General features: G+C 49.6%; 1 protein-coding gene across 7 annotated transcripts in view; it reads right to left on the minus strand.

Annotated features, from left to right (window-relative positions):
- ATP6V0A1 (ATPase H+ transporting V0 subunit a1) overlaps positions 1–13,308 on the minus strand; it is a 53,229-nt gene that overhangs the window by 1,881 nt on the left and 38,040 nt on the right. For all 7 annotated transcript variants that reach the window (XM_023553706.2, XM_003414242.4, XM_023553708.2 and 4 more), the window contains 3 exons: positions 12,343–12,450; positions 6,412–6,529; positions 5,932–6,103 (listed from right to left, as the gene is read on the minus strand). In XM_023553706.2, the coding sequence (XP_023409474.1) occupies positions 5,932–6,103; positions 6,412–6,529; positions 12,343–12,450 (398 nt within the window). The remainder of the gene's footprint in view (positions 1–5,931; positions 6,104–6,411; positions 6,530–12,342; positions 12,451–13,308) is intronic.

Consider the following 13,308-nt stretch of genomic DNA (forward strand, 5'->3'; position numbering starts at 1 on the left):
TTGTGTTTTTGTTGTTTCTTTTCTGGAAGGCTGGGAGAGGAGGAGGGGCTGCAAGTGACTGGTGGACTCGATTTAGTGGAGGAAATTCCTACGAAGGGGGCGGGGCAGGGGGGTGAGCTAGGAAGGGAAGTCTTCTCAAAGCAATGGAAAAAAATACTCTCCAAATACAAAAACATGAGAGAAAGAATTCTTCTCTTGGGGACTAAAAGGAAAAATAGAACCTTAACTCCCTTCCCAGGCAGTTCAGCATCCATGCCTGGAGTCTCCTTGGGGCCTTTGGGACGCTGAGGGGCAGGGAGAAGCCCTCACTCCCATGAGCAGAGCGAGAGCGAAGCTGCTTGGCTGGGCTTCCCTTGCACATGCACCTTGGAGGGCCGCCAGCAACCAAAACGCCACCAAATATGGGCAGAAAAATGCGTGATTCAGGGGATGAAAAAGCCAAGGAAAGCTGCTCTGAAGAATAGTTTCCACTTGTGCTGTGTGACCTGGGGGTACCATAACCCCCGAAGAACAGTCAGGGTGGAGCTATGACAGGCTTCAGGTAATGGGCCATGTACGGCAAAAGCTTTCAGGAGCTGTCAGCTCTTCAGTCTCCTTGTCCCCTTCGGCCCTCAGCAGGGGCTTCCACAGTTCAAGCCCAGAAGAGAGGAGTTAAAGGTGGTGGGAAGTGGCCTGGGGCCCATGGATCATGAGGCCTGTCCACCAGTGGTACCAAGAGGTCCTCAGCTGCCCCTTCAGTCCCATGCTGCTGGCTGAGTACACTGGGTGGCAGAGCTGCCAGTTCCACCCCCGGGGGGAGCAGCAGAATTTGTGTGGGAGCAAGGACAGGCTGCTTTCTCCCCACCCCACATTCCGCCAGGGCTGGGCCAAGGTCCCAAAGCTTCTCAGGCCCTGGAAGGTTTCCATTAGTGCTTGGGCCGACCTCACCCACGGAAAACAGGGTCCAGGACAAGGGAGTGGGACAGGGCATGTGTGAGGGAGCTTCGAAATAAAGCTATTCATAGTATTCCTGGCAAGAGCAATTCAAAACTGTGACCTGATTCCTTCCCCCTCCCCTCTGCCCCACCTTGAGGTCCTAACACCCCTAAGAAGTCCTTCTATCTGTTCCAGCTACCGAGGCCACTCTGGGGAGTAGGGTGGGGGACAGGGGCAGTTTTCTATTGGGTCTAAATTCTTCACGTTGAGTACACTGTGTTCCTATATGGCATGGGTATTTCTGAACAATCAAATATAGATTTTCATGTCTCCTTTTCATTCAACAATATAGACCTAGACACTGGACAAGCCACCTTAGGGTCTCAGCCCATGACCTAGGGGCAAATCCTAGCCGTGGTGAGTCATGATTCCCCCACCCCCATCCCAATGAGGTATCCAGAACCCTGACCATCTGGGTGACCCATCACACAAACAATTCTAAATCCAACCTGGCTGAGTGGAAGCTCTTTTTTCAGATGCCCATGGCATCACCACGCTTCTTATGGCACCCCTCTGTGTGCCTCATGCACACAGCAGGGTCCCAGTAGAGAAGGGAGACATGTGCCTCCCATGAGGGCATTCTGCCCACAGGACTGTGGAAGGTGATAAGCAGGTCTCCTGACACCCACCTGATAACACCTCACCCACCAGCTGCTGCTCAAGGTCAGAGTCTCAGTGGGTCTATCTCGGGGTCACTCTGACCTCACTTTCCTTCCCAGATGCCCTCAACCTCCAAGTACAAAGCTGGAAAGCCATTTCCCTGTCATCTTCCCCACCTTCTCCTTCCCCCAGCCAGGGAAGTGTGTGCTTCCTAAGAGAGTACAAACACGAAGTTCTCTGCCAGGGCGGAGTAGGGCCTGCTGGCCACCAGGGAGTTCTGCCTTCCTCAGGGGCATGCTACATTGGTCTGCTCAGGGGGCCTCCGGGGCTCTGTCACACACCTCTATGCATCAGCAGTTGTGAAGGGAGCCTCAGGAAGTCAGATGAGTTTCTCTGTCACCCATCCAGCTCTAGCACTTGGCAAATGTCCGTTCAGTGACCCAGAGGGACTAACTGGGGACCACAGAGTGACCGCTCCTGGCACGTAATATACCCACGTAATAGGAAACTTCATTTCCTTGAGTGGGTGATAGAGGAAGGAGTTCTGGGGCCTCTTCCCCTTCCTGGTGGGGTTGTGATGGAGAAGAGGCACTTTTGGATAGAGGAGTCTGTGCTGAGTGGCTTTTCTGGCCCTTTCTGCCTCTCTCTGAGCAGTTCAGAGCCTGGAACACACATCTGTCAGGTGGCCCAAATGGCAGGGTGATGATGTCAGCCTGGGACTATGTTTCAGGGGCTCTCACTTTTTCTGGGGCAGCCACTCCCTTCACGCTCCCACGCTGTCATGCTGTGGCACCACTGCATTCCCTATAGCAAACTGGCCCCTAATTCTGTCCCTTTAACCACAGGGCTGTGAGTGTGCCCGTGTACACACCTGCACGCATCTACATCTGCTAGATAACCAGGGACCGGGCTCCTTTGAAGGCAGGCTACAGGATGACAGTCTTTCTGTGTTAAATCCGTTTGGTGCCTATAGCTCTAACTACAAACTGTCATCTCTGCCTCATGCCCCTTATAATAGAGCAAGCCTGTCTAATATATGGTAGCCAAGAAAGCCAAGCACACTTCACATGGTAGGTGGGAGGAAAAGAAAGACACAACTCAGTAGAAGACAGAATTAGCTGATTAGCACATTAACCTATAGTTTCAAATATTTCATCCACCTACTTATGACTCTTCTGTATGAATCTCAGATTAGTGGTTTATATTTGCTGTCAAATCAAATAATTTTCTTCTTGTTCCCACTGAAGAGACCCAGGACACATGTAACGGGGCAGCCCTTGCATCAGAACCAGGAAATCCCAGCTCCACGCCAGGGCTAGTGAGAGGTAGGGAGATGCCCAGGCTGGATGCCAGGAAAAATAGCAGCAATATTTCCTGCAGCCATTTTCAGCAGGACAGCTGTTGCCACCCCTCACAAGATGGCCACAGCTCAGAACTCCTCCTGCAGTCCTGGCTCTAGTCAGAAGACCCAAGAATCCGGGAAGCACACCCACACTTGGCCAGGAGGGGGTGCACAAGCACCAATTTCATTCACTGCTTTTTCAGTGCTGGGGTAGAGTCGCCTCAACATACCACAGGTGGCCACCCTCTAACGACTGGATTCTAGAAGTTTCACAAGGAGGGCTTCGCATTTTTTCCCCTTAGAAGAAAAAAAAACTCACTACTTATACTATCAGGAAAAAAAACAGTACAGCATGTATGGCAAGCCTGTTCCCTGCAAATCCAAGGGACACTGAGCACTACCACGTGCCTCCGCACGGGCTCTCCCCTTCTCTCCACGCTGGCTAGAAGCAGTTTCTTCCTAGGGGGCCACAGCCAGGTACCCTCTCTCCAGGGCATTCCAACACCCATTTATGATGTGCCCACGCAGCATGGCAGACACTTGGTACGTGCATTATTTAATATTTAATCAGAAACACTTTATCACATGGATATTATCCTCTTTTTTCAAACAAGAGAGTGAGGCTGAGAGGTAAGTGCTTTGCTCGGCTGGTTCTGTGCCGGCAGAGCTAGATTCTGAGCCAGGGAGCCAGGTGGGTCCAACCCTGAAGCCTGCTCTCCCGTCACTCATCTCTCCCTCGGCCCGTGAGGACTCATGAAGACATCTTCACTCGAAGTCCACAGGTGAGCCTGAAGGAAAAGTAATCCTTCTGGCAAGAAAACATGACATCCAAAACTGCCTCAGCTCACTCGGGACTTGTACAATGGGGCAAGCCCTGAACTCTGGAGATTAGGCCCAGGCCCAGGTGACTTCCCTTGTGTCCTCATGTCCCTTGCTCACGGATCTGCCTGACAGTTCTTGTCCAGAGAGGAAGTAACCCTCTTGGGCTGGAAGGAAAATGGGGAGGTAACTTGTTCCCTCAGCCCAGGGGCTCAGAGACAGAGAAGTGAGCAGGAGAGGAAGGAAGCCAAGAAGGCAAGAAAAAGTGAGTCACCACAGGCTGGTTACTCAGACGTTCCCTCACACCAAGTGGCTGAGGAAGTGTGCTGGGGAGAGAGGACCTGATAAGCTGAGAAGAGCATAGCACGCCAGCAGGCTGAAGCACGCACCACTCCTAAACTCACTGGCTCTACATTAAACAAAAGAACTGGTGGGGAGGAAGGGGGCGAGGAGGGGGAAAGCCAGGACAGAGAAAGCAGTGTTGGGTGTCCACGGCGCAGGCAGCAGGGCTGGTTCTTCTAAAGGAGCTTTTCAGGGAAGAGTAAGTCCCAGAGGTTCTCGCCCTTACTTGTCTCACTTTTCCCCTCTGTAATTTAGAATAACAAACAGCTGAGTTTTTGAGGTGGCTCAGCTGTAACCCAACCAGGAGAAAAATCAAAGATAAGGGGAAGACAACTTTTGCCCAGTGGGGATGAGTTTTCCCAGAGTGAGACTCTGGATTTTCTTTCAGATTTGGGCAACTAATAGAAGGAGATATTCAAAATCCTCTACTGGCCTTCAGATGATTCATCCCACAAAGATCACCTAGTCCAGGGCTTCCTAAGGTGAGACCAGTGAGTTTACCATCTCCCAAGCTTGCAAGAGTGTGTGTATTTCCCTGGGAAGAGGGTCCAGAGCTTCCAGAGACCCCAAAAAGAGGAAGACTCACAACACAGAAGAGAAAATGGAGACCCAAAGAATGACCTGTTTGAGGCAGGGGTGCCAGATAAAATACAGGTGGCCCAGTTTTTAGTGTTAAGTATGTCCCATACAACATTTGGGACATATTTTGTACTTGAAAAAGTATTCATTGTTTACCTGAAATTAAAATTTAACTGGGCATCTTGTATTTTTATTTGGTAAATCTGGCAACCCTAGTCTGAAGTCACAGAGTCACCCAGCTCTCTCACCCCCTGGGACTGGGCTGTCTCCACGCAAGGCCATTGAGAGCTACCGAAAAACACACTGCTGTTGAGTCAATTCCAGCTCATAGTGACCCTACAGGACAGAGCAGAACTGCCTCATAGGGTAACCAAGGCTATAAATTTTTTTCATTTCTTTATTGTGCTTTAGGTGAACGTTTACAACTCAAGTTAATTTCTCATACAAAAATTTATATACACATTGTTATGTGACCCTAGCTGCAATCCCTATAATGTGACAGCACACCCCCCAAGGCTGTAAATCTTTTTGGAAGCAGGCTGCCACATCTCTCTCCTGCAAAGTGACTGGTGGGTTTGAACCACTAACCTTAAGGTTAGCAGCCAAGTGCTTAACCACTGCACCACCAGGGCTCCTTTTAAGGGCTACAATGTTAAATACAACAAACAAACACACACACAAAACCTGCCCTTCTGAAGAAGCTGCTTTAGTGTACTGAGCTATACACTACAGAACCAGGAATTCCCTCACCACACAACAGAGCTTCCAGGGGTCCTTGCCAAAAGACCACTGGCACAAGGCAGAACGAAGACGGCATAGCTGGCGGGCAGTGTGTTCTAGCACTTTTATGGACTCAGAATTTATTTTTAGAGCTGCTTTCATTACTCTGAAGACAGGAGAAAGTTACACACCAGGGCAAAAAGAAAAACCAAAAAACAAACCCCCAAATAAATGAAAATGCCCAAACCTCAGAAGGCTCTTTTAAAACACAATTAATAGCCCTGAGAATTCTCAAGGCAGGGAGAGGTAACCTGACAACACCGGCCAGAGACCTCTCCCTGGAGGCTGTGAGGAGCCGAGCTCACTTCCAAAGGGAGCCGTGCTTTTCTGATGTTCACTACTAAGGGGGTCCTCGGTGGCAGTGATGAGAAAGCAAGCACTTCCTGCCTGGTTGGACACCCCTCCCTTCCCAGTGAAGAGACTGGGATCCTAAACAGAAGCCACCCTCTCAGTGTAGCTAAGGACACACCCCCGGCCCTGCCCCCGCAGCTCACCAGTGTAACCGTAGTGCGTGGAGGAAGGCTGAAAGGCCCTCCATGATCAGGAGGATGGCCACAGTCAGGGTGGCAAAGGCGGTGAAGATAAAGAACAGCGCCAAACCTCCTGCCAAGCTCTTCACGCTCAGGCCGATGTGGATCACCATGGTCCAAAGCACCTCAGACAGCTCTGGGGAACAAGGAGACACACAATATCAGCTTGGCAAGAGGCGGCTGTGGGCCTTGTGTTTGGCTCTGCGCCTTGTGTTTGGCTCTGCCATGCCTCATTTGCAAGGTTTTCTGTACCTTGGCTTCCTGCACCCTTAGTGGGACCACTATGGGTAGCTAACCTGGCGAAAGTGCTGACCCCTCATCTGAGACACCATGCTTCCTGGATTCAAGAGCTTGAAGAATTCCAGAACTTTTATGTAATTCCACTCTATTTGATCCTGGAGAAGGGGATGCCCATGGTTCTCGGTCTGGGAGAACTGTACTCACGTGCATGAGCAAGGCTGAGGGCCCAGAGTCGCAGGTAGGAGGCAGTGTTGGAGATGCAGCCCAGGCAGTATTCGATGGTGTGGATGGCCTGGTGGACCATGGTGTCCCCAAAGTCAAACTGTTGTGGGAGGAAATCAGAGAGAAGATAAGAGGAGAGGCGGGGAATGTGCTAGAAGCCTCAGCACACTGAGCCTGAGCCTGAGCGCTGCCGTTAGTAGCTGCCTGAGCAAAGGTGGGCCACCGCCCTTCTCCTGGCCCAGAGGCCAGGGGCACCGGTGCTGAACTCAACACCCACTGTACAACTCAGGTGACTTCAGCCTTCCTCAGAATCCTGCCTGGATTAGTCCCCAACCTGGACACCCCCACTTCCCTCAGTATACTTCATTTTAATGAACTATATCTTGATTAGATTTTCTCAGCACGTTTGTTTCTTCTCCCTGTTAGGCTGTGGACTGCCTGCTGAGGTAGAGCACTCAGCAGAGAAAATGACTGTCTGGACCTGGTACCACAAGGACTTGCTGGCGGACCCTGCTCTAGCTGATTCCCACCTTATGGGTGCTGGCGAGGAAGCACCCCTGCACTGAACAGTCCATCGAAAGCGGGAAGGGACTGACCCAGACTGCGCCTCAGGAGACAGACGTCAGGTTAGAAAGTGCCTGGAGGAACCCTAAACCTCTACGGCCACTTTTTATTTTTACAGGCTTTTGAGAGCAACATCATCTCCTTTTTCTTTATGACTTCTGAAAGGATTGGACAAGGAAATTTTTGCAAAAGTTTCACAATTTCCTACATGGATATTTCATTAAGGTCAAATACAGCATCTCCTGATTCTGTTTTCCTCACCCTCCCTTTATTCCTTTCAACACCAACAATTATTTCCAGAGAAAAGGGGTAGGGCAGGAATAAGCTCTCGGGAGTTCGCTTTTAAGACAGCTCCAAGCAGAGTCAGGGGTGAATACTAGCCTGAATGGAAAGCAACTCGGCAGCTATAGAAGCACCAGGTGCTTCTCCAGGGGTGTCACGGTCCAGATCCCGGGTGGAACAATCAATTGCCCACTGAAGAACAGCAGGTGGCTCCATTCCTTGGGGCTCCTTCCCACAGAGCTAGATCAGAATCCTGGAAGCTTGTGCACACAGGGTGGGCACAGCTGGCCTCCCTATCCTCCTGAACCCTCCTTCTCAGTCAGGACCTCAAAGGGCCAAGGGCAGAGTCTATTTTCCACCACAGTTTCTTTCAAGACTCACGTGACTCTCAAAAAAAATGCCTTGGGAAATCCAAAAGGGCAGGACATGAGAAAGGGCCTGCACCGCTGAGGCCACGACAGCCTGGGCTGTAGGGGTGTGGCCGGGGAGAGAGGCGCCAGCTCCAATGCACCATCTCTGGGTCAACACCTCATTTTCCCTCGCCTCTATCCACACACAGCGTACTTCTGACTCTTCTCCTGGAATAGACTCTTCAAATCTCCTAGTTACACTGAAAAACCTCAATCCCAACAGTGCTGTTAAGAATCTTTTCCCACCACTGCTAGCTGCCACCTCGAAGTCTCTACTCAAGGAAGGAAAAGTCCCCAGCTCTAGGGAGTGAAGCCTTTACGGTGAAGAGCTCAGTGAAAACTGGCTGCTCAGCTGATCCTACCAGGCTCTTCCAGCATTTTACTCTACCTCAAGCTTCTCCCATTAAAAAAGAGGAAATGAGAGGAGGGAAGAAGCTTCCCTTTGAGGCATTACCTTCACTTTCTTCTCTCCCTCATTCCCAACTTAACCTTTGTAACTCTGAGCAAGCTGTCTCATCTACACAATGGGGAGAGTAACGGTACCTACCTCCGAGGTGAGAATTAAATGAGAAATACAGCCAGGCACAGAGAAGGGGTCTGCCACTCACTATGTGCCCAATCTATGGCAGCTATGACTCTGACCTTGAATCTCTGTGAACTCCGTGTCTACACTCTCTACCTTGGCTTCCTCACCAGCCATCCACTCCTTACCCTCCTGTACCCTGGCTTCTACCCTCTCTGCTCCACAAACCAGCCCATCTGAGCAAGGTCACCTTTACCTCCCTGTCGTTAACTAACAGACAGTCTACAGTCCTCACTGAGCCTCAGCAGTATCTGTCACCGTTGTCTCTTCCTTCCTCTTGAGGTGCACGCCTCCCCCCTGGTTTTCCTCCTGCTTCTCTGGATGTTCCTTCCCAGTGTCTGTCATGGTTTGTCTTCCTTAAATGCTGGTGTCTCCTGGAGCTCCAGCCTCAGCCCTTACATCTTTCCTGGGAGATCACCACTCAGGTTCCAACGGCCACTGCTAGGAGTGACTCTCAAATACACATGTTGAGCCCACTCTGCGTTGCCTATTTCTAACTGGCCGTGCTACATCTCCTCCTGGGCACACCACAGGCGCTTCAAATTCAACACCACCCAAACTAACCTAGTTAATTGCTCTCCTCTGACCCCACCAAGACCTGCTTCTATTCCATGTCCCATCTCTAACAAAGACGTACTGCCACTGCCCCCCGGCACCTAAGCCTGGAAGTCAATCTTGAATCTTCACACACTCTCACCCCCTACACCCATTAAGGCACTAGAACCTCTAGCTTTTACCTCCTTAATACCTCACACTGTTCCCTTCCTTTGCAACCCCCCCTGCAAATGCCTTCATTCTCTTCAGGCTCCCCAGCTCTTTCCTCAATCACATAGACTAACTGGTCTCCATGTCTTGAGACTGTACCCCTTCCCCAATCCAATATACCCTACAACACAGCCACTAGGAGTATTTTGGCAATGTACATGTGACCGGGTCACTTCCAGCTTCACCACCTTCTGATGGCTCCTTGCAGCTCCAACACCTTGCTATTGCTTACATCTGCTAACCAATAGTCTCACCTTTCACTGTCCCCCAACTCCTGACTCTGTGCTCCAGCCAATCTGAATACTTGTTTATCCCCCAAATGTAATGGACCCACAGGCCTCTGTGCCTTTATAGTAATTATATATACCAGTCGGTCAGTATACATACTGGTGGGTCTGCCTCCCATCTCCCCTCCACACACTCCTGCTTGACCAGACTAAGCTTAGGAACATCCTTCTTTTGGGAGGGAGTCCTTTTCCGGTCTCCTCTTCACCAGCCCGCCCCAGGGTTTGTCAGGCACCCTCCCCTGTGCTCCGGCAGCACCCTGGACACACCTCTAGCACAGCACCTGTCACCGGGCTGTCTCTTCAATTTGTCTGGGAGGTCACTGAAGGGTAGGATTGTTTTTTGTTTTTTTTTCTTTCTCTCAGTTTCTGCAGCACCAAACATAGTGCTTTGCACATGGAGGGTGGATGAGTGAATGGATGGGTGGGAGGAGTGAATGAACGGATGGTGGGATGAATGAATACGTGCATGGGATGAATGAGAAGAAACTGATGGCAGGGAGAGGCGCTGCTGACCTTTGCTGAGTGGTTACAGCCTGCAAAGATTTCGCAGACAATACACTGGCCTGGTTTGCAGTTGGCCTGCGTGCCCCCCATAGAGAGGGACTGCTGCTTCCACTGGGCTGGAGCAACACCCTGTACGAAGCAAACAAGTTTTCACAGCCAGGGAAAAACTGGGAAGTTCTACGAGAAGTAGGCTGAACTTTAAAAAAAAAACCTGTTTTGTTTGAAATCTTTAGATAGCTGCCACAGTTATCTAAATTTGGCTGCAGAGAACTAGACTGTGTGTGCCTGAAAAAGATAAAATGTTATGACTACTTACGAAGCCAAGAGAAGCTGAACCCTCAGAAACTGGGCAGACTGAATTACAGTCCATCTTGTTTGCATGTTCAGCTTCCCTGGGAAGTAGCTACAAATGAGGACGCTAGCACACAACAACCCCGTTCTGACCATGACCATGGCATGGGTGCTCCACTAGAAAGACATTTACAAAGCAGCACAATGGAGGTGGTGTTACCAGGAGGGAGCTGGAGTCCTCGCTGACACGAGGACACTCCTACCAGCCCTTTCAGGTGGCTCAGCTAGTGATTGTGCGCAGCTGAGGAACACAGGGCCTCCTCAGTGCTAGCAGAGGAACCTCTCCAGCCCTGATTTCACACAGAACAGAAAGGTTTTCCCATTCCCATCCTACTGCCCCCTTAGACCAGGAGAGCCAGGAGGGGAAGGTTGCAGTTCTCGGGTCTAGATATTTTAGAGAAATTTGGGGGGAAGATGTAAACAGTGCAGCAAGGCCTTAAAAAAACTCAAATCCAAAACCTGTGTATTGCTAAATGAATTACTGCTAGGCTAGAAGGTCATCTGTTCCAGATGTGGCCCGAATATTTTGGCCAACTTTTTTCCTCTCTCTACTATACTCTCTCTGTGTGGCTGGTAATATGAGCTCCTGTTATGCAGATGGATTGTTTTTTCTGGGGTGCATCTGAAAGGCAAAGCCTTCTTTTGAAAGCTGTCTACCTTCCACGCCTGGGCCACATGGAGGTACAGCTGACCCCGAGCAAGGGTCTGAGCATCAAGCTGCTGAGGGCAGCAGGAAGAGACTGGCTGCATCTCAGACTGGGAGGAAGGGTGAGCTTTGCTCATAAACACTCAGAGGAGTAGGAGGAAACACAGCTACTCCCAGTAGCAGAGCAACCACAACATCACAGGAGAGGATGGCCAAGGCCAATGGGACTTAACCCCCAAAGCGAGTCACTTCAAGAATGCCAATGCAGACATTACTTGTGGCTCCTTTCAAAGCCATTCTCAGAGGTATTAGATCAGCAGAGTCAATGACACAAGGACAGAGGTGACCGACATGAGATGCAGTTAATGGAGATGAGCTTTTTCAGAGCACAGGCTCACACACTGGTTACAAGTGGCCAGTGAGATGCAGGATACACAGTGTCACGTAGGGCCCCACAGTGCAACAGGGTCAGCAAAGTGATCACAAGGATGGGAAGAGAAGCCCAGATAAACATGAAGGCAGAGCTGGCTTTCGTCTTACCACTTCGTCCTCGGTAGGCTTGAAAACACAAATTTACACTTAGTGGGAAGCCACACCACACACAAAATTACAAGTCATAAGCAAAAGGCTGTTATTGCTTCATGGGAAGGACTGTTAATGCAACATGGGGTTAACATGTTGGAGAAAGAACTCCTCAGCATACACAGACAGCGAGATCCGCAGCGACATAAAGCATTAAGATATATATTTGTAAAAGGCCCCCGACCCTTGCAATTTCTTTGTTAAAAAGTCATCTACATAATGAAAGTGGTCAGACAGATTGAAAGGTCCAGTCACCTGGGTCTCAACTCTTATCTGCTTTAAAAAGAACATAACAAATGGATGAGATTCAAAAGTTCTATTCAAAGGTTTTGTGCTGCCAGTGGTCAGGTAAGGAGACTGGATTTTAAAAAACCGAGCTTGGAGGTGGTATATTAAGAAAAGTATAGCCTGGCTTTACTATTTTTCACTCTTGCTGTAAAAAGTAGGCAAATAGCTTACTTAAAAAAAAAAAGCTTAAGTAAAATATATGCAACAAGAGTGAACCACTGGGCTAGGACTTCAAAAGCACCAGGGATTATAGCTGTATAATTAGAACGGTTCTTGAGAGGGGCAAGGGATGAAGCAGCTCTCATAAATGGTCTGTTTATGGTAATAAGAACTGGGATGCTGGGGCCTCCACTGCCCGAGTCCTGGGGAGAGCTGGTCGTTGAGGTCTGCGTGCAGAGTACTACACGTGACATGGAACTGAAGAAGCAACAACAGAACAAAACTGCTGTGGGTTCTAGAGGCAGCCCTGGAGTTTAGAGCAGTGGCCCAATGGAAAAAGCCGTGGTGCCCCAAGAGGTCAAGAAGGCAGGCTGATTATTAGTGTCAGAGTTTTTATTTTTCAAGGAGAAGACTGGAGTGAGGCCTCTGAGGTATTCAAGACTAGGGCTGGCTGAGGTGGAAGGAGAGAAGGCCCACACCACTGGATCTTACCTCTTCCGCGTCCTCTGAATGGGTGGAGAGCTGGTCATGCTGAATAATCTCAGCATCCTCCTCTGTCGGTCCGTTGCCCACCCTGATCCCACCAAAGTTGAGAGTTCCCTACACAGATGAACAGAAAGAGTAGAATTTGCCTGGGCTTTAACGTGACATTCTGTGAAGTGGGGGAAGGGCGATGGTTAGTAAATACAGTGCTCAGGAAAGCATAAATTCTAATAACAGCAACAAAAACTACTCGTCAAAACAGCTAAGTAAAAACCAATCACTGTTCCCACCCCAACAACCACCGTCCCAGCCCCAGCCCCAACCTATGTTTACCACCTCCTCCTGCTTCAGGGGAAATACACAGTTCCGTCTGCTGCACAGAGACAACAGCCTCGCCTCAGTTAACGCTAACTGAGAATCCTGCTTGAATGAAAACTCAATACGAACAGACTCTCATAAGTGTAGCTCTATCTATAGAGCCTGCACCAGCCCAAGTCCTTCTGGAACCAAAGATTAGACTTTGCAAGAGGGAGGTGTGCCAAATGACATGGTGATTCTACCCTGGTCTGATAAGATTTCAATAGGAGCCCAAGAGTTCCAGCAACCTCTCCCAGGAATACAATGGGTTTCTGCCCAGGAACGAAGGACTTCACTGGTCAGGGAAGGAAAAAAAAGCTCAATGTATGTTAGCTTGCAGCTAGAGGAATACTAAAAAGAACAAGAAAAAAAGACGCTCTTTTCTTTAAATGGAAGATTCTGGAATGTTAGAACAACTCTAATAGGCATGTGGGCAGACCCTGAATTCACTGTTTGCTCCTTTCCATCGCACAGGTAGTTTTCAGCAGGTGTCCATAAGCAGAGCTTTAAAGTAAACTTGATTTGGAATAGCTTGAATTTACTGAGGCAAAAGGACTCTTTGGGCACAAAAAACAGGTAAATTTGGGATTAAGTCTAACAGGCACCAATTAGAGTCAA

The sequence above is a fragment of the Loxodonta africana genome, chromosome 18, assembly GCF_030014295.1.
Source record: "Loxodonta africana isolate mLoxAfr1 chromosome 18, mLoxAfr1.hap2, whole genome shotgun sequence".
Classification (NCBI taxonomy): domain Eukaryota; kingdom Metazoa; phylum Chordata; class Mammalia; order Proboscidea; family Elephantidae; genus Loxodonta; species Loxodonta africana.